Source organism: Salmo trutta, chromosome 4, assembly GCF_901001165.1.
Source record: "Salmo trutta chromosome 4, fSalTru1.1, whole genome shotgun sequence".
NCBI classification, from domain to species: Eukaryota; Metazoa; Chordata; class Actinopteri; order Salmoniformes; family Salmonidae; genus Salmo; species Salmo trutta.
Genome location: NC_042960.1, coordinates 64,921,978 through 64,944,278, shown reverse-complemented (window position 1 = coordinate 64,944,278; position 22,301 = coordinate 64,921,978). Strand labels below are relative to the sequence as shown.

The 22,301-nt window shown below is 43.3% G+C and overlaps 1 protein-coding gene across 2 annotated transcripts; it reads left to right on the top strand.

The window, feature by feature from the left end:
- The first annotated feature begins 6,388 nt into the window (after window positions 1–6,388).
- Window positions 6,389–20,021, top strand: LOC115192870 (eukaryotic translation initiation factor 3 subunit J-A). 2 transcript variants are annotated; one of them, XM_029751784.1, is made up of 9 exons: window positions 6,389–6,498; window positions 6,622–6,710; window positions 12,782–12,836; window positions 12,934–13,028; window positions 15,346–15,405; window positions 15,457–15,544; window positions 18,731–18,892; window positions 19,032–19,105; window positions 19,368–20,021. In XM_029751784.1, exons 1-9 carry the CDS (start codon window positions 6,477–6,479, stop codon window positions 19,500–19,502), a joined length of 780 nt encoding a protein of 259 aa, XP_029607644.1. In that variant the 5' UTR covers window positions 6,389–6,476; the 3' UTR covers window positions 19,503–20,021. The 2 variants fall into 2 exon arrangements, with proteins under 2 accessions (XP_029607644.1, XP_029607643.1); XM_029751783.1 differs by having other exon boundaries at window positions 15,346–15,544.
- The last annotated feature ends 2,280 nt before the right edge of the window (window positions 20,022–22,301 follow it).

Genomic DNA, 22,301 nt, shown 5'->3' with positions numbered 1-22,301 from the left:
AGCTTATTCATCATTCATAATTAATTCATCATTAGGGTTTGGTTCATGCATGTGACTGACCAATTCCTCACGAGGCTTCTTCTCTCCAAGCTGACACCTTGAAACTGAGATCCTTTCATTCTTAAAACAAAAGGTTGTGTGCGTACTGCCGAATTGATACTGATAGTGAGGATTTGTTAAAATCAGTCACTTACATGAACACAGAAATTGGTTATTAGAAAAGCACAAACATAGCCTCCCGAGTAGTGTAGTGGTCAAAAAATCCATTCTTACTGAAACGTATATGACTTGTTGGTTTGTCCCTCTGTACTGGTACAGATCTACTACTCACACCACTCCTCTCAGGATCCCTCCGCCTTGACCCATCTTCCTCTACTTTCTTCACTGGCTCAGCATACGACAACTTCTACACTACTCTAATCCTGATAACCTCAACCTGCCTCTCTCTCACCGGACATGTCTGATCCCCAGCCTCACGAGCACCCCTACAATTAACACATACCACTTCTTTCCCCAATGCTACACATTTCTTTGTCTCATGCCCTTCAGCACACCTAGGAACCGACCTCCTACACACTGCTGCCACATGCCCATAAGCTTGACACATGTAACAACGTAATGTATTCGGTTACAAAAGCTTAAGCGGGATAACTGATATCCTAACATCACTTTGTCGGGCAAAGACTCAACAACAAAACTCAAAAGAACAGACAACTTATTTTTCACCACTCACACCACCCTGTCTGCATCGCACTAAACGACAAGCATCACAAACACAGTGAATCTCACCCTAAGACTCACACGAGAGCATCCTGTCGGGCTGTATCACCGCCTGGTACGGCAGCTGCTCAGCCCATAACCGTAAGGCTCTCCAGAGGGTGGTGAGGTCTGCACAACGCGTCACCGGGGGCAAACTACCTGCCCTCCAGGACACCTACACCACCCGATGTCACAGGAAGGCCAAAAAGATCATCAAGGACAACAACCACCCGAGCCACTGCCTGTTCACCCCACTATCATTCAGAAGGCGAGGTTATTACACCTGCATCAAAGCTGGAACCGATAGAAGCTGTTTTTCAGTCTATCTCAAGGCCATCAGACTGTTAAATAGCCAAACACTAGCCGGTTACCACCCGGTTACTCAACCCTGCACCTTAGAGGCTGCTGCTCTATGTACATAGACACTGAATCATTGGTCACTGTAATAATGGAACACTAGTCACTTTAATAATGTTTACATACTGCTTTACTAATTTAATATGTATATACTGTATTCTATTGTATTTTAGCCAATGCAACTCCAACATTGTTCATCCTAATATTTATATATTTCTTAATCCCATTCTTTTACTTTTAGATGTGTGTGTATTGTTGTGAATTGTTAGATATTACTGCACTGTTGGAGCTAGAAACACAAGCGTTAAGCTACACCCGCAATAACGTCTGTTAAATATGTGTATGTGACCAATAACATCTGTTAAATATGTGTATGTGACCAATAACATCTGCTGAATATGTGTATGTGACCAATAACATCTGCTGAATATGTGTATGTGACCAATAACATCTGCTGAATATGTGTATGTGACCAGTAACATCTGCTGAATATGTGTATGTGACCAATAACATCTGCTGAATATGTGTATGTGACCAATAACATCTGCTGAATATGTGTATGTGACCAATAACATCTGCTGAATATGTGTATGTGACCAATAACATCTGCTGAATATGTGTATGTGACCAATAACATCTGCTGAATATGTGTATGTGACCAATAACATCTGCTGAATATGTGTATGTGACCAATAACATCTGCTGAATATGTGTATGTGACCAATAACATCTGCTGAATATGTGTATGTAACCAATAACATCTGCTGAATATGTGTATGTGACCAATAACATCTGCTGAATATGTGTATGTGACCAATAACATCTGCTGAATATGTGTATGTGACCAATAACATCTGCTGAATATGTGTATGTGACCAATAACATCTGCTGAATATGTGTATGTGACCAATAACATCTGCTGAATATGTGTATGTGACCAATAACATCTGCTGAATATGTGTATGTGACCAATAACATCTGCTGAATATGTGTATGTGACCAATAACATCTGCTGAATATGTGTATGTGACCAATAACATCTGCTGAATATGTGTATGTGACCAATAACATCTGCTGAATATGTGTATGTGACCAATAACATCTGCTGAATATGTGTATGTGACCAATAACATCTGCTGAATATGTGTATGTGACCAATAACATCTGCTGAATATGTGTATGTGACCAATAACATCTGCTGAATATGTGTATGTGACCAATAACATCTGCTGAATATGTGTATGTGACCAATAACATCTGCTGAATATGTGTATGTGACCAATAACATCTGATAAATATAAATATGTGTATGTGACCAATAACATCTGCTGAATATGTGTATGTGACCAATAACATCTGCTGAATATGTGTATGTGACCAATAACATCTGATAAATATGTGTATGTGACCAATAACATCTGCTGAATATGTGTATGTGACCAATAACATCTGCTGAATATGTGTATGTGACCAATAACATCTGATAAATATGTGTATGTGACCAATAACATCTGCTGAATATGTGTATGTGACCAATAACATCTGCTGAATATGTGTATGTGACCAATAACATCTGCTGAATATGTGTATGTGACCAATAACATCTGCTGAATATGTGTATGTGACCAATAACATCTGATAAATATGTGTATGTGACCAATAACATCTGCTGAATATGTGTATGTGACCAATAACATCTGCTGAATATGTGTATGTGACCAATAACATCTGTTAATATGTGTATGTGACCAATAACATCTGCTGAATATGTGTATGTGACCAATAACATCTGCTGAATATGTGTATGTGACCAATAACATCTGCTGAATATGTGTATGTGACCAATAACATCTGCTGAATATGTGTATGTGACCAATAACATCTGCTGAATATGTGTATGTAACCAATAACATCTGCTGAATATGTGTATGTGACCAATAACATCTGCTGAATATGTGTATGTGACCAATAACATCTGCTGAATATGTGTATGTGACCAATAACATCTGCTGAATATGTGTATGTGACCAATAACATCTGCTGAATATGTGTATGTGACCAATAACATCTGCTGAATATGTGTATGTGACCAATAACATTTGATTTGATTTTTTGTTGGTCCACTTTCACCGCTCCTCCAGTAATCACTCCTTCAATGGCGCCATTTTCTTGAGAGCAAAACAATTCACATCTCTTGCCCCCATTCGTTTAACGTGGGGCGCCTGCTCCCTCTGCCCAACAGAAACACAAACATTATCACAAGAGGACTTTGGGTTACCTTCACCGATTCCACAGCACCTAAAGTTCCTTTTCACCCACCCTTCAAACCACAAATGGATCAGCCAAAATGCAAGGGTCCACTTTTTCCAAAAATGTCACTCCTACCGTCACAGACACATTTTTTATCCTGATCCTTGGTGCTTCGGGCTCCAAGAACTTCACCACACCTACCACCTCCGATACTTCGCCCTCATTCCCTTCCATTTCTCCTCCTATCTTCAGCTCCCTCTGCTTACACTTTCTACCATTCTTCTTTAACAAACCATCTCCCTTTCTTCCTTCATTTTTAACCAATTCAAGCTCACCCTCTTCCTCCCTCTCTCTCTTAGACTTCCTCTGCCTCTCTTTTTCCCCCATTCCTCCTCCGTAATCCAAGTATACATCTCCTAATGATAATACTGCACTTCTTACATACATCTCGTTCTTGCCCTCTCAAGGGACACCATTCCCTGCTCGCTCCAGCCCTCCACCTCCACAAGTGGGCACGGCACACACTTCAAAGTCCAGCTAGCTAAGTCACAAATCGAGGAGGATTTCTCACTGTAATAAAGCCTTTTGTGGGGGAAAACTCATTCTGATTGGCTAGGCTTGGCTCCCAGTGGGTGGGCCTATGCCCTCCCAGGCCCATCCATGGTCATGTGAAATCCATAGATTAGGGCCAAATGAATGTATTTCAATTGACTAATTTCCTTCTATGAAACAGTGAAATTGTTGCATGTTGCATTTATATTTTTATTCGATATACTGCATGGTGTCAGAGCGAGTGGCGTCACCGATTGAAACGCTACTAGCACACACCAGTAACCAGCTCTTCACAGTCCCCAGGTCCAGAATAGACTATGGGAGGCATACAGTACTACATAGATCCATGACTACATGGAACTCTATTCCACATCAAGTAACTGACACAAGCAGTAAAATTAGATTTAAAAAAAAAGATTAAAAAAAAAAATACCTTATGGAACAGCGAGGACTGTGAAGCAACACAAACATTGGCACAACACACATGCAAGACAACATACGCAATATACATAAACATGGATTTAGTACTGTAGATATGTGGTAGTGGTGGAGTAGGGGCCTGAGGGCACACAATGTGTTGTGAAATCTGTGAATGTATTGTAATGTTTTTAAAATTGTATAAATTCCCTTAATTTTGCTGGACCACAGGAAGAATAGCTGCTGCTGGGTGTCCATAATAAATACAAAATACAAACTAGCTAGCCATTTCACAGCGGTTACGCATACACACCATCAGTGGTGGAAAAAAATATCGAATTGTCGTACCTGAGTAAAAGTAAAGATACCTTAATAGAAAATGACTCCAGTAAAAGTAAAAGTCACCCAGTGAAATACTGCTTGAGTAAATGTCTAAAAGTATTTGGTTTTAAATATACTTCACTATCAAAAGTAAATGTAATTGATAAAATATACATAAGTATCAAAAGTAAAAGTATACATCATTTCAAATTCCTTATATTAAGCAAACCAGACAGCACAATTTATTATTTATTTTTTATATATATATTTTTTTACAGATAGCCAGGGACAAACTCCAACACTTAGATATAATTTACAAATGAAGCATTTATGTTTAGTGAGTCTCCAGATCAGAGGCAGTAGAGATTACCAGGGATGTTCTCTTGATTAGTGTGTGAATTGAACCATTTTCCTGTCCTGCTAAGCATTCAAAATGTAACAAGTACTTTTGGGTGTCATGGAAAATATATGGATTAAGAAGTATATTATTTTCTTTAGGAATGTAGTAAAGTAAAAGTAAAAGTTGTCAAATATAAAAATAGTAAAGTACAGATACCAAAAAATACGACTTAAGTAGAACCTTAAAGTATTTTTACATCACTGCACACCATACAATTTAAATGAACTTGGCCATGTCATCTGGTAATGTGTAGCCTACTACAATATCTTGCTATTCGAAACACTGAACTTAACAAACTACAAACATCCTCACTTGCAGTGGCAGAAAAAGTACTCAAATTTCATACTTGAGTAAAAGTAAAGATACTTTAATAGAAAATGACTCAGGTAAAAGTGAAAGTCACCCAGTAAAATACTACTTGAGTAAAAGTCGAAAAGTATTTGGTTTTAAATATACTTAAGTATCAAAAGTAAATGTAGCTGCTAAAATATACTTAAGTATCAAAAGGAAAAGTGTGAATAATAAAAAATTCATTATATTAAGCAAACCAGAAGGCACAATTATCTTGTTTATAGCCAGAGTCACACTCCAACACTTAGACATAATTTAAAAACAAAGCTCGTGTTTAGTGAGTCCACTAGATCAGAGGCACTAGGGATGACCAGGGATGTTCTCTGTTTAGTGAGTCCTCCAGATCAGAGGCAGTAGGGATGACCAGGGATGTTCTCTGTTTAGTGAGTCCACCAGATCAGAGGCAGTAGGGATGACCAGGGATGTTCTCTGTTTAGTGAGTCCACCAGATCAGAGGCAGTAGGGATGACCAGGGATGTTCTCTGTTTAGTGAGTCCACCAGATCAGAGGCAGTAGGGATGACCAGGGATGTTCTCTGTTTAGTAAGTCCGTCAGATCAGAGGCAGAGGGATGACCAGGGATGTTCTCTTGATAAGTGTGTGAATTTGACCATTTTCCTGTCAAAATGTAACCAGAACTTTTGTGTCAGGGAAAATGTATGGAGTAAAAAGTACACAATTTTCTTTAGGAATGTGGTGAAGTAAAAGTAAAAGTTGTCAAAAATATAAATAGTAAAGTACAGATATCCCAAAACACTACATAAGTAGTACTTGAAAGTATGTTTTACTTAAGTACTTTTACTGAAGTACTGCTAACTTGTGACATCTATATTCAATGGTCTAAAAATGACTATTTTAATGGGTATTCTGAAATGATATAACTGACATTATGTTTTGGCTTGAACTAATGATGCTATGTTGCCACTAAATAAGGAGCAGCAATGACTGGAGAATAATAAAGTGGAGCATGACAGCACACATCGGCGTGTGCATCATTCTCTCTCGGAACCAAAGAGCCAGTTACCGATTGTACACCCACGGAATTCGTTCTGATCAGATACACAGGCAATATGGCGGAGGGAGATTCATGGGGTAAGAATCCAATCCATTTGTGTGGGAATGGAGCATTCTTCAAGTTTACCCGAAACATTGCCAATTAAAAATACAAGAGATGATAGTTTACATTTGTAACATGTGTATTTTTTTTGGTCTTAGATGCTGACACTTTCGATCCGGACGACGAGCCCAAGAAGACTGTTGTGGCAGACAAATGGGAAGGCGAAGATGAGGATGAGGATATCAAGGTAACGATAGCAGGCTAACGTTAGCTAGCAACCACATTACACCGTAGTTGATTTCAAAGAGCATCTAATCACCTCATCGCATCCTAACTAGATCATACTTATGATGTTAGCTACTGTTAGCTAGGTAGGTAGTTATCTAACCAAAGTTAGCCGAGTGGTCCACAGCCTAAAGTGACAAGTCAGGAGTAGGACAGACTCGGTAAAAAAGTGTCCAGAACATTCGGCCTGTGATGTCAAATAGAGTGTCCCCCCCCCCTGCGTCACAATGAGATTCTAGAAGCTCTTCGCTTCCGTTGCTATATCAACGGCGTGATGAGAGAATGCAGGCCTGGGCAACTCCAGTCCCCAGCTAACACACTTGACTCCAATAATCAAATAATTATGATCTTTAGTTAAAAATGCAATTAGTTTAAATCAGGTGTGTTTGCTAGGGGGGGGGAGTGTGACACCAATCAGACTGGAATTGCCCAGGCCTGAGCTAATGCCTCGAATTTTGGAGAGCATAACAGCCAAAATGACATTATTTTCATCCCTACTATGTAAACAAAGCTTATTTAATGAAAACATTACTTTGAACTACTTTTAGGTACCTTAACATTTCAACAACATTACAAGTAAACGGTACTTTTGAAATAGCAAAGAACAACAATACAATACCATTATACAGCTATAGACTGAAATACATGAGTATAGGCTAACATCAACACAAACAATATACATTTAGTTGAAAAAACAGATGAATGACATGTACATAATATGATTGGGGGGGGTTGGCAGAAGTAGGGCATGGGTTTTATCTCAGTTCTGGTGTGTGGGATAGAGGAGAGGTGGATGTACAGGTGGTTCTGCCAGTCACTTTCCCTCGACAGGCAGCCGGTCTCAGAAGGTGGACTTGAAGAGGGAGATTGTAGTCCAGGCACAGCTGTTCCCTTCCCTCTTGGAGTGTTTACAGTGCTACTGTACGTAGTGCATCTCACTGTGTCCAGGATGATATGTCGAGCACAGGTCCCTAAGCAGATTACATTAAACAACATGACATTACCAGTAGCTGTAGGTAATTGTAAGGAAAAGTGGGATCTTGGAGTGTGGTTGATCATGGAGGACATCAGGTGGATCCAGGTTTGGGGAAGGGATACGGTAGGTGTCTCAGAGCATGGCAGAACCCCAAGAGGACATCAGGTGGATCCAGGTCTGGGGAAGGGATACGGTAGGTGTCTCAGAGCATGGCAGAACCCCAAGAGGACATCAGGTGGATCCAGGTCTGGGGAAGGGATACGGTAGGTGTCTCAGAGCATGGCAGAACCCCAAGAGGACATCAGATGGATCCAGGTCTGGGGAAGGGATACGGTAGGTGTCTCAGAGCATGGCAGAACCCCAAGAGGACATCAGGTGGATCCAGGTCTGGGGAAGGGATACGGTAGGTGTCTCAGAGCATGGCAGAACCCCAAGAGGACATCAGGTGGATCCAGGTCTGGGGAAGGGATACGGTAGGTGTCTCAGAGCATGGCAGAACCCCAAGAGGATATCAGGTGGATCCAGGTCTGGGGAAGGGATACGGTAGGTGTCTCAGAGCATGGCAGAACTCCAAGAGGACATCAGGTGGATCCAGGTCTGGGGAAGGGATACGGTAGGTGTCTCAGAGCATGGCAGAACCCCAAGAGGACATCAGGTGGATCCAGGTCTGGGGAAGGGATACGGTAGGTGTCTCAGAGCATGGCAGAACCCCAAGAGGACATCAGGTGGATCCAGGTCTGGGGAAGGGATACGGTAGGTGTCTCAGAGCATGGCAGAACCCCAAGAGGACATCAGGTGGATCCAGGTCTGGGGAAGGGATACGGTAGGTGTCTCAGAGCATGGCAGAACCCCAAGAGGACATCAGGTGGATCCAGGTCTGGGGAAGGGATACGGTAGGTGTCTAAGAGCATGGCAGAACCCCAAGAGGATATCAGGTGGATCCAGGTCTGGGGAAGGGATACGGTAGGTGTCTCAGAGCATGGCAGAACTCCAAGAGGACATCAGGTGGATCCAGGTCTGGGGAAGGGATACGGTAGGTGTCTCAGAGCATGGCAGAACCCCAAGAGGACATCAGGTGGATCCAGGTCTGGGGAAGGGATACGGTAGGTGTCTCAGAGCATGGCAGAACCCCAAGAGGATATCAGGTGGATCCAGGTCTGGGGAAGGGATACGGTAGGTGTCTCAGAGCATGGCAGAACCCCAAGAGGACATCAGGTGGATCCAGGTCTGGGGAAGGGATACGGTAGGTGTCTCAGAGCATGGCAGAACCCCAAGAGGACATCATGGGGATCCAGGTCTGGGGAAGGGATACGGTAGGTGTCTCAGAGCATGGCAGAACCCCAAGAGGACATCAGGTGGATCCAGGTCTGGGGAAGGGATACGGTAGGTGTCTCAGAGCATGGCAGAACCCCAAGAGGACATCATGGGGATCCAGGTCTGGGGAAGGGATACGGTAGGTGTCTCAGAGCATGGCAGAACCCCAAGAGGACATCAGGTGGATCCAGGTCTGGGGAAGGGATACGGTAGGTGTCTCAGAGCTTGGCAGAACTCCAAGAGGACATCAGGTGGATCCAGGTCTGGGGAAGGGATACGGTAGGTGTCTCAGAGCTTGGCAGAACTCCAAGAGGACATCAGGTGGATCCAGGTCTGGGGAAGGGATACGGTAGGTGTCTCAGAGCATGGCAGAACCCCAAGAGGACATCATGGGGATCCAGGTCTGGGGAAGGGATACGGTAGGTGTCTCAGAGCATGGCAGAACCCCAAGAGGACATCATGGGGATCCAGGTCTGGGGAAGGGATACGGTAGGTGTCTCAGAGCATGGCAGAACCCCAAGAGGACATCATGTGGATCCAGGTCTGGGGAAGGGATACGGTAGGTGTCTCAGAGCATGGCAGAACCCCAAGAGGACATCATGGGGATCCAGGTCTGGGGAAGGGATACGGTAGGTGTCTCAGAGCATGGCAGAACTCCAAGAGGACATCAGGTGGATCCAGGTCTGGGGAAGGGATACGGTAGGTGTCTCAGAGCATGGCAGAACCCCAAGAGGACATCAGGGGGATCCAGGTCTGGGGAAGGGATACGGTAGGTGTCTCAGAGCATGGCAGAACCCCAAGAGGACATCATGGGGATCCAGGTCTGGGGAAGGGATACGGTAGGTGTCTCAGAGCATGGCAGAACCCCAAGAGGACATCAGGTGGATCCAGGTCTGGGGAAGGGATACGGTACGTGTCTCAGAGCATGGCAGAACCCCAAGAGGACATCAGGTGGATCCAGGTCTGGGGAAGGGATACGGTAGGTGTCTCAGAGCATGGCAGAACCCCAAGAGGACATCATGGGGATCCAGGTCTGGGGAAGGGATACGGTAGGTGTCTCAGAGCATGGCAGAACCCCAAGAGGACATCATGGGGATCCAGGTCTGGGGAAGGGATACGGTAGGTGTCTCAGAGCATGGCAGAACCCCAAGAGGACATCAGGTGGATCCAGGTCTGGGGAAGGGATACGGTAGGTGTCTCAGAGCATGGCAGAACCCCAAGAGGACATCAGGTGGATCCAGGTCTGGGGAAGGGATACGGTAGGTGTCTCAGAGCATGGCAGAACCCCAAGAGGACATCATGGGGATCCAGGTCTGGGGAAGGGATACGGTAGGTGTCTCAGAGCATGGCAGAACCCCAAGAGGACATCAGGGGGATCCAGGTCTGGGGAAGGGATACGGTAGGTGTCTCAGAGCATGGCAGAACCCCAAGAGGACATCATGGGGATCCAGGTCTGGGGAAGGGATACGGTAGGTGTCTCAGAGCATGGCAGAACCCCAAGAGGACATCATGGGGATCCAGGTCTGGGGAAGGGATACGGTAGGTGTCTCAGAGCATGGCAGAACCCCAAGAGGACATCAGGTGGATCCAGGTCTGGGGAAGGGATACGGTAGGTGTCTCAGAGCATGGCAGAACCCCAAGAGGACATCATGGGGATCCAGGTCTGGGGAAGGGATACGGTAGGTGTCTCAGAGCATGGCAGAACTCCAAGAGGACATCAGGTGGATCCAGGTCTGGGGAAGGGATACGGTAGGTGTCTCAGAGCATGGCAGAACCCCAAGAGGACATCAGGTGGATCCAGGTCTGGGGAAGGGATACGGTAGGTGTCTCAGAGCATGGCAGAACCCCAAGAGGACATCATGGGGATCCAGGTCTGGGGAAGGGATACGGTAGGTGTCTCAGAGCATGGCAGAACCCCAAGAGGACATCAGGTGGATCCAGGTCTGGGGAAGGGATACGGTACGTGTCTCAGAGCATGGCAGAACCCCAAGAGGACATCAGGTGGATCCAGGTCTGGGGAAGGGATACGGTAGGTGTCTCAGAGCATGGCAGAACCCCAAGAGGACATCATGGGGATCCAGGTCTGGGGAAGGGATACGGTAGGTGTCTCAGAGCATGGCAGAACCCCAAGAGGACATCATGGGGATCCAGGTCTGGGGAAGGGATACGGTAGGTGTCTCAGAGCATGGCAGAACCCCAAGAGGACATCAGGTGGATCCAGGTCTGGGGAAGGGATACGGTAGGTGTCTCAGAGCATGGCAGAACCCCAAGAGGACATCAGGTGGATCCAGGTCTGGGGAAGGGATACGGTAGGTGTCTCAGAGCATGGCAGAACCCCAAGAGGACATCAGGGGGATCCAGGTCTGGGGAAGGGATACGGTAGGTGTCTCAGAGCATGGCAGAACCCCAAGAGGACATCATGGGGATCCAGGTCTGGGGAAGGGATACGGTAGGTGTCTCAGAGCATGGCAGAACCCCAAGAGGACATCATGGGGATCCAGGTCTGGGGAAGGGATACGGTAGGTGTCTCAGAGCATGGCAGAACCCCAAGAGGACATCATGGGGATCCAGGTCTGGGGAAGGGATACGGTAGGTGTCTCAGAGCATGGCAGAACCCCAAGAGGACATCATGGGGATCCAGGTCTGGGGAAGGGATACGGTAGGTGTCTCAGAGCATGGCAGAACCCCAAGAGGACATCAGGTGGATCCAGGTCTGGGGAAGGGATACGGTAGGTGTCTCAGAGCTTGGCAGAACTCCAAGAGGACATCAGGTGGATCCAGGTCTGGGGAAGGGATACGGTAGGTGTCTCAGAGCATGGCAGAACCCCAAGAGGACATCATGGGGATCCAGGTCTGGGGAAGGGATACGGTAGGTGTCTCAGAGCATGGCAGAACCCCAAGAGGACATCATGGGGATCCAGGTCTGGGGAACGGGATACGGTAGGTGTCTCAGAGCATGGCAGAACCCCAAGAGGACATCATGGGGATCCAGGTCTGGGGAAGGGAGAATGTTTATAATTTTTACAAAATATCCCCCAGAAAAGTATTTGTTTACCCAACTTTTTTGAGCATCAGTACTGAAGTTGATATTTTCTATCAACTGTCACAATGCTCAAAACCATGTAAACACCTAGTGACGTCAGTTTTAGTACGCATGTATCTTGTACACGCGTGTGTTTGCGCATGACCCAAGGCACGTGCACAAGACTGACGTCAGCAGGTGTTTGCGCATGTGCCAGATGTTTTAACTTTCAGTTTGAATTTGAGCACTCTTAACAAGTTGGTTTTAACAATACTTTACTATGGATATTCTGTCTAAAAGGTACCATCCGGAAGGATTGACCAATAGAGTAAGTTCAAATGTAATTCTATTCAACATTCCTGCTTGTAAGGAACATTTTACATGATTTTGCAGTCATTCGTTTCAGACTGTATATACATTTTAGTCATTTAGCAGACGCTCTTATCCAGAGCGACTTACAGTAGTGAATGCATACATTTCATACATTTTTCTCCGTACTGGTCCCCCGTGGGAATCGAACCCACAACCCTGGCGTTGCAAACACCATGCTCTACCGACCGAGCCACATGGGACCATATATACCAATTGGTGCTAACCAATGGTGTACAATGAATAAGCTAAATAGTGATGGCTTTGGTTGTAACTAAAGCTAGATACATGACTGGACGCAACATTCTGAAGCATGCATCCATTTTTCCCTAACCGTGTGTTCTCTATTTAGGATAACTGGGATGATGAAGAGGAGGAATTGAAGAACGCAGAAGAGAAAAAAGCAGGTATTTAAACCACATGACTTGAACCAGTGAGTTCCTATTATATTAATACAAGTTCAAATTAAATCATATTTTTTTTCTGTTTTCTTTTCATTTGTAGCAGAGACAAAACTTTCAGAAAAGAAGAAATTAGCTGAAAAAATCAAAGAAAGGGAAAGTTTACAAAGAAAAAAACAAGAAGAGTTGAGAAAGAGGGTAAGTGCCTTGCATACTGAGATTTCTGCTTGTCGTTGCTATGGAGTACATGATAGTAGCCACGGTAACCAATCCAGCTACTGCGACTGCTGGTTTTCTTCTCAGAATTCAGCAGAAACTTGACCTTTGCTTCCATAAATATTAGTAAATTTTGGATGCCTTGATGATTTTAATTGTCTTTATCATTTGGATTGGGTACAAATTATTATACTGTACATCCGGTATTCTCAGAGACTGTAAAAAATAGTGTTTTCCAGACCCAGATTAAACCTCAAATCGCCCAAAGGGTTTCACAATGTGTGTGTGTGTGTCTGTGTGTACAGTCATGGCCAAAAGTTTTGAGAATGACACAAATATTAATTTTCACAAAGTCTGCTGCCTCAGTTTGAATGATGGCAATTTGCATATACTCCAGAATGTTATGAAGAGTGATCAGATGAATTGCAATTAATTGCAAAGTCCCTCTTTGCCACGCAAATGAACTGAATTCCCCCAAAAACTTTTCCACTGCATTTCAGCCCTGCCACAAAAGGACCAGCTGACATCATGTCAGTGATTCTCTCGTTAACACAGGTGTGAGTGTTGACGAGGACAAGGCTGGAGATCACTCTGTCATGCTGATTGAGTTCGAATAGCAGACTGGAAGCTTCAAGAGGAGAGTGGTGCTTGGAATCATTGTTCTTCCTCTGTCAATCATAGTTACCTGCAAGGAAACACGTGCCGTCATCATTGCTTTGCACAAAAAGGGCTTCACAGGCAAGGATATTGCTGCCAGTAAGATTGCATCTAAATCAACCATTTATCGGATCATCAAGAACTTCAAGGAGAGCGGTTAAATTGTTGTGAAGAAGGATTCAGGGCGCCCAAGAAAGTCCAGCAAGCGTCAGGACCGTCTCCTAAAGTTGATTCAGCTGCTGGATCAGGGAACCACCAGTACAGAGCTTGCTCAGGAATGGCAGCAGGCAGGTGTGAGTGCATCTGCACGCACAGTGAGGCAAAGACTTTTGGAGGATGGCCTGGTGTCAAGAAGGGCAGCAAAGAAGCCACTTTTCTCCAGGAAAAACATCAGGGACAGACTGATATTCTGCAAAAGGTACAGGGATTGGACTGCTGAGGACTGGGGTAAAGTCATTTTCTCTGATGAATCCCCTTTCCGATTGTTTAGGGCATCCGGAAAAAAGCTTGTCCGGAGAAGACAAGGTGAGCGCTACCATCAGTCCTGTGTCATGCCAACAGTAAAGCATCCTGAGATCATTCATGTGTGGGGTTGCTTCTCAGCAAAGGGAGTGGGCTCACAGCCATGAATAAAGAATGGTACCAACACATCCTCCGAGAGCAACTTCTCCCAACCATCCAGGAACAGTTTGGTGACGAACAATGCCGTTTCCAGCATGATGGAGCACCTTGCCATAAGGCAAAAGTGATAACTAAGTGGCTCGGGGAACAAAACATTGATATTTTGGGTCCATGGCCAGGAAACTCCCCAGACCTTAATCCCACTGAGAATTTGTGGTCAATCCTCAAGAGGCGGGTGGACAAACAAAACATAAAAAAACCACAGATCTGACAAACTCCAAGCATTGATTATGCAAGAATGGGCTGCCATCAGTCAGGATATGGCCCAGAAGTTAATTGACAGCATGCCAGGGTGGATTGCAGAGGTCTTGAAAAAGAAGGGTCAACACTGAAAATATTGACTCTTTGAATCAACTTCATGTAATTGTCAATAAAAGTCTTTGACACTTATGAAATGCTTGTACTTATTATACTTCAGTATTCCATAGTAACATCTGACAAAAATATCTAAAGACACTGAAGCAGCAAACTTTGTGAAAATGTATATTTGTGTCATTCTCAACTTTTGGCCACGACTGTATATACACTGAGTATACAAAACATTAACGACACCTGCTCTTTCCATGACATAGACTGACCAGGTGAAAGCTATGATCCCTTATTGACGTCACAGGCTTAAAGAAGGATTTTTAAGCCTTGACAATTGAGTCATGGATTGTGTGACATTCAGAGGGTGAATGGGCAAGACAAAATATTTAAGTGCCTTTGAACAGGGTATGGTAGTAGGTGCCAGGAGCACTGGTTTGTGTCAAGAACTGCAACGCTGCTGGTTGTTTCATGCTCAACCGTTTCCCGTGTATATCAAGAATAGTCCACCACCCAAAGGGACGTGCACAACTCAGTATTAGGAAGGAGTCCTTAATGTTTTGTACACTCAGTGTATAGCCTAAAGTTTCCATGACTGACAAGTCATTGTCTGCTGGATCTGAAAGTATACTGTTTCTAATTTATTGCTTGGTAGTTAGAGGAATCTAATGAAACACAACTCACACCAGAGGAGGAGCTAGCAGAGAAACTACAGGAAGAGGAAACAGAACTCACACCAGAGGAGGAGCTAGCACAGAAACTACAGGAAGAGGAAACAGAACTCACACCAGAGGAGGAGCTAGCAGAGAAACTACAGGAAGAGGCTGGTCTTGTACTGGCTCAGGATGCTTTTGGTAAGAGATCAGGGCCTGTTTTCCCAAAAGCATCTTAAGGCTAAGTTCATGATTTGAACCATAGATCTTATAGTTCCAATGAGGAATTTAGCCTTAAGATGACTTTGGGGAACTGGTCCCAGTATTAAAGGAAAAGTTTGGCCTTGTCTGTTTTATATGAAACCTGTTTGTCTGTTTTATCATATGTCATGATACTGTCAGTAAGCAAATAAGTACATGGTTCAATTTGCTGATGCTTACATCCATATATATATATATATATATATATATATATATATAGTGTGCTTAGGGTCGTTGTCCTGTTGGAAGGTGAACTTTCACCCCCGTCTGAGGTCCTGTGCGCTCTGGAGCAGGTTTTCATCAAGGATCTCTCTGTACTTTGCGCCATTCATCGTTCCCTTGATCCTGACTAGTCTTCCAGTCCCTGCTGCTGAAAAACATCCCCACTGCATGATGCCGCCACCACCATGCTTCACAGTAGGGATGGTGCCAGGTTTCTTCCAGATGTGATGCTTAGCATTCAGTCCAAAGAGCTCAATCTTGGTTTCATCAGACCAGAGAATCTTGTTTCTTATGGTCTGAGAGTCCTTTAGGTGCCTTTTGGCAAAGTCCAAGCGGGCTGTCATGTGCCTTTTACTGAGAAGTGCCTTCCGTCTGGCCACTTTACCATAAAGGCCTGATTGGTGGAGTGCTGCAAAGATGGTTGTTCCTTCTGGAAGGTTCTCCCATCTCTACAGAGGAACTGAGTGACCATCTGGTTCTTGGTCACCTCCCTGACCAAGGCCCTTCTCCCCCGATTGCTCAGTTTGGCCGGCCAGCTCTAGGAAGAGTCTTGGTGGTTCCAAACTTCTTCCACGTAAGAATGATGGAGGCCACTGTGTTCTTGGGGACCTTCAATGTTGCAGACATTTTTTGGTACCCTTCCCCTGATCTGTGCACGACACAATCCTGTCTCGGAGCTCTACGGACAATTCCTTCGACCTCATGGCTTGGTTTTTGCTCTGACATGCACTGTCAACTGTGGGACCTTATATTGACATGTCCAATCAATTGCATTTACCACAGGTGGACTCCTCCAATCAAGTTGTAGAAAAATCTCAAGGATGATCAATGGAAACAGGATGCACCTGAGCTCAATTTCAAGTCTCATAGCAAAGGGTCTGAATACTTATGTAAATAAGGTATTTGTTTTTTATTTTTAATAAATATGCAAAAATGTCTAAACCTGTTTTCGCTTTGTCATTATGGGGTGTGTAGATTGATGACGGAAATGTAAAAACATATTTTTGGCGGAATAAGGCTGTAACATAACGTGGAAAAGGTCAAGGGGTCTGAATACTTTCCGAATACACTGTATTCATACCCCTTGACTTATTCCACATTTTGTTGTGTTATAGCCTGAATTCAAAATGGATTAAATGTTGTTTTTTTTCTACACACAAAACCCCATAATGACAAAGTGGAAACATGTTTTAAGAAATTTTTTCACATTTATTGAAAATGAAATACAGAAATACCCCTGAGTCAATACTTTGTTGGAGCACATTTGGCAGCGATTACAGCTGTGTCTTCTTGGTTAAGTCTAAGAGCTTTCCACACCTGGATTGTGCAACATTTGTCCATTTAATCTTTTCCAAATTCTTCAAGCTCTGTCAAATTGGTTGTTGATCATTGGTAGTCAACCATTTTCAGGTCTTGTGATTAGATTTTCAATTAGATTTATGTCAAAACTGTAACCCAGCCACTCGGGAACATTCACTGTCTTCTTGGTAAGCAACTCCAGTGAAAAATGTGCCACAGCCTGTATGCCCTCCCAACTATGTTTCATGTTTCAGGTAGCCCGCGAAAGCCAGCATGTATAGAATACAATAATCTACAAATATTTGCCATATTCTAATAATTCTCATGTGCCAATGTATCGCCACGGTCCGTGCCATGATAAAACTTACACTCCTATAGATCTGTAATAATTGGATGGTGAAACTTGCCAGCCAATCAGAATAGCAAGGCGAAACAATTCAGGCATTCTTGAAAGTCAGGACAATCCTTTTCCTACAAATATATATATTTTTTTATAGTTTACAAAAATAGAGTTTTGCAAGCAGTAGGCATTTAGAATAAAATATGAAATGGGACATTTAAAAAAAAAAAAAAGTAACCTTTATTTAACTAGGCAAGTCAGTTAAGAACAAATTCTTATTTACAATGACGGCCTACTGGGGAACAGTGGGTTACCTGCCTTGTTCAGGGGCAGAACGACAGATTTTTTACCTTGTCAGCTCGGGGATTCGATCCAGCAACCTTTCGGTTACTGTCCCAACGCTCTAACCACTAGGCTTTTTTGCAATTTTGCACCATTGCTTTTGTCGAATTGACCTGGGTCAGATCGGAAACCTGACTAGTGTCTGGTGGAAAGCAGATTGAACCTTGTTTTCCTCTAGGATTTTGCCTGTGCTTAGCAACATTTTTTTTTATCCTGAAAAAGCATTGTGTTGTGTTGGATTTGCCCCAAACATAAGACTGTGTTCAGGACAAAAATGTAATTACTTTGCCACAGTTTTTGCAGTATTACTTTAGTGCCTTGTTGCAAACAGGATACGCGTTTTGGAATATTTTAATTCTGTACAGGCTTCCTTCTTTTCACTCTGTCATTTAGGTTAGTATTGTGGAGTAACTACAATGTTGTTTATCCATCCTCAGTTTTCTCCAATCACAGCCATTAAACTCGTAACTGTTTGAAATCACCATTGGCCTCATGGTGAAATCCCTGAGTGGTTTCCTTCCTCTCCGGCAACTGAGTTAGGAAGGACGCCTGTATCTTTGTAGTGACTGAGTGTATTGATAAACCATTCAAAGTGTAATTAATATTTATAAACATTTTGAAAAACATAATTTCACTTTGACATTGAGGTATCTGTTTTTAAATTCATGCTGCAACACAACAACATATGGAAAAAGTCACGGGGTGTGAATACTTTCTGAAGACACTGCATGCGTGATAAACATTTTAAACTTGACAGGCTACACATTCCAGATTAATAAAAAAAGCTTTACAGAGAATCTGTGATTAAAACCAGCCATTTTGATAGAAGTATAAAGCGTTTTTTTGACATTGTCAACACAAGTTGTCAGTGGAAAGTTTTAACATCATAGTGCTGAAATATTTTTTTTTTCTTCCCAAATCAGGTGTCGTCAACAATGTTAAAGGAATTGACGCTGTAAGCCCCTCTTCTAAAGATGACTTTACAGATTTTGAAAAGCTGCTAAAAGACAAGATAACACCTTTTGAGAGTTCCATACACTATTCCGGTTTCCTAGAGTCCTTGTTTCGAGACCTCTGTCTCTCATGTGAGTATTCATTTAATAATCAATTTTAATAATATAAATTTAGAAATGAACCAATGTTATTAGTCAATCATATCAACTGTCAGGGGTACTGTATTATATTAAATAATTTTTTGGGAACTGTGCACCTCTTATGTTACAGTGGAGGTAGAAGACTTAAAAAAGGTCAGCAACTCCCTTACAGTATTACTAAGTGAGAAACAGAAACAGGAAAAGGTAAGTGGTCTTTTCAAATGACAGAAAAGTAGACTTTTATCTCCAGTATACATGGTTTACTTTGGCTTGTAATCAGTCTTATCCGGGTTCTGTTCATTAGGCATCAAACAGAAGAAAACGGACTGGAACAGTGAAAGGGCTGCTACTCGTTTTTCGTTTTTCTAACGTTTTCTGTTGCTTGCCCTAATGAACACGACCCTAATTCAATTTGTATTCCTGTGATATAAGTCAATGCTAATCATCCCCTCTTTATTTCCAACAGCAGCTGAATAAAGGAAAGAAGAAAAAGAAAGGTGTGGTTGCTGCCGGAGGGATGAAGGCCAAGATGAAGGATGACCTAGCGGACTACGGAGAGTTCGATGGAGGTTACGCACAAGACTACGAGGACTTTATGTGACGTGATACCAACCGACCGCTGAGTCTCAAACGGCAACCTGTTCAAGTAGTGCCCTTTATATAGGGGACATCCACTGTCCTTCCCATGCCCTCTCAGCTCTGCTCGATTCATCCACCTCGGAGCATGACCCCTGACCTATTCTACTGCCCAAAGCCATCCAATGAATACCACCCTTGTGTCGCTCGCTGCACACAAACAAGATTCTGAAGGAAGTGTTGAATGGTTTGACGAAAGAACGTGAACATGTGATCTCAAGATGGTTGTGTCCTTGTCCGGATTCCTTCGACGATTCCTCGAAACTGACTGACCAACAAGACAAGTAACTGATCCTTGAGTTCCCTTCACTCTAAGAATGTTCTGAGTTCCAAAATGTTTTACCAGCATTCTCGTTTTTTCCCAAATCTACAATGAATTCAATTTTATCTTTAAAATAAATGTTTCAACAAAATGAATTGTTACTGTTTGACGACTGAAAGCGGAAGGAAAATAAATGTGGTGTTCTATGCAAATGAGATTGACTATATTTGTCTCCAGTATCATTCAATATTATATGTGTTTTATTGGCTACTGGCGTTCCAAAATATGAACTACATTTTTTTACTGTGAAGAATGTAGGTCTCCAAATGTCAGTTTGCTTATCCCATATTCCACTATATTTATCCTTGAGTAGAGATCACATAGGCTGCGTTTAAACCGTCAGCCCAATTCTGATATTTGTTTTAACTAATTGGTCTTTTGAGCAATCAGAACACATCTGATGTGAAAATATCTGATGTGATTGGTCAAAGGACCAATTTGGTGGGAGAAAATATCAGAATTGGGCTGCCTGTGTAAATGCAACAATAGTATTTGCAGGAGAAAATGTCCAAATAAGACCTGGAGCATAAAACCACTTGAGAAAAGCCACATTACTATGAAAATGTTGGGTACACACTCAGGAATATATTTGCGTAGTTACAGTGCATTTGGAAAGTATTCAGACCCCTTGACTTTTTCCACATTTTGTTGCGTTACAGCCTTATTCTAAAATGGATTAAATAGTTTTTTTCCTCCTCAATCTACACAAAATACCCCCTAATGACAAAGCAAAAACAGGTTAACATTTCTGCAAATGTATTACTAATAAAAAAACTGAGATCACATTTACATACAGTTGAAGTCGGAAGTTTACATACACTTAGGTTGGAGTCATTAAAACTCGTTTTTCAACCACTCCACAAATTTCTTGTTAACAAACTATAGTTTTGGCAAGTCGGTTAGGACTTTGTGCATGACACAAGTAATTTTTCCAACAATTGTTTACGGACAAATTATTTAACTTATATTTCACTGTCTCACAATTCCAGTGGGTCAGAAGTTTACACTAAGTTGACTGTGGCTTCAAACAGGTTGGAAAATTCCAGAAAATGATGTCATGGCTTTAGAAGCTTCTGATAGGCTAATTGACATCATTTGAGTCAATTGGAGGTGTACCTGTGGAGGTATTTCAAGGCCTACCTTCAAACTCAGTGCCTCTGCTTGACATCATGGAAAAATCAAAAGAAGTCAGCCAAGACCTCAGAAAACAAATTGTAGACCTCCACAAGTCTGATTTATCCTTGGGAGCAATTTCCAAACGCCTGAAGGTACCACGTTCATCTGAACAAACAATAGTATGCAAGTATTAACACCATGGGACCACTTAGCCGTCATACCGCTCAGGAAGGAGGCGCGTTCTGTCTCCTAGAGATGAACGTACTTTGGTGCGAAAAGTGCAAATCAATCCCAGAACAACAGCAAAGGACCTTGTGAAGATGCTGGAGGAAACAGGTACAAAAGTACTTATATCCACAGTAAAACAAGTCCTATATCAACATAACCTGAAAGGCCTCCCAGCAAGGAAGAAGCCACTGCTCCAAAACCGCCATAAAAAGCCAGACTACCGTTTGCAACTGCACATGGGGACAAAGATCGTACTTTTTGGAGAAATGTCCTCTGGTCTGATGAAACAAAAATAGAACTGTTTTGCCATAATGATCATCATTATGTTAGGAGGAAAAAGGGGGAGGCTTGCAAGCCGAAGAACACCATCCCAACCGTAAAGCATGGGGGTGGCAGCATCATGTTGTGGGAGTGCTTTGCTGCAAGAGGGACTGGTGCACTTCACAAAATAGATGGCATCATGAGGGAGGAAAATTATGTGGATATATTGAAGCAACATCTCAAGACATCAGTCAGGAAGTTAAAGCTTGGTCGCAAATGGTTCTTCCAAATGGATAATGATCCCAAGCATACTTCCAAAGTTGTGGCAAAGTGGCTTAAGGACAACAAAGTCAAGGTATTGGAGTGGCCATCACAAAGCCCTGACCTCAGTCCAATAGAAAATCTGTGGGCAGAACTGAAAAAGCGTGTCTGAGCAAGGAGGCCTACAAACCTGACTCAGTTACACCAGCTCTGTCAGGAAGAATGCGCCAAAATTTACTCAACTTACGGTGCAGCGTGGTGGTGGCAGCATCATGCTGTGGGAATGTTTTTCAGCGGCAGGGACTGGGAGACTAGTCAGGATTGAGGGAAATACGAAAGGAGCAAAGTACAGAGAGATCCTTAATGAAAACCTGCTCCAGAGCTCTCAGGACCTCAGACTGGGGCGAAGGTTCACCTTCCAACAGAACAACGACCCTAAGCACACAGCCAAGAAAATGCAGTGGCTTTGGGACAAGTCTCTGAATGTCCTTGAGTGGCCCAGCCAGAGCCCGGACTTGAATCCGATCAAAACCCCTGGAGAGACCTGAAAATAGCTGTACAGCATCGCTCCCCATC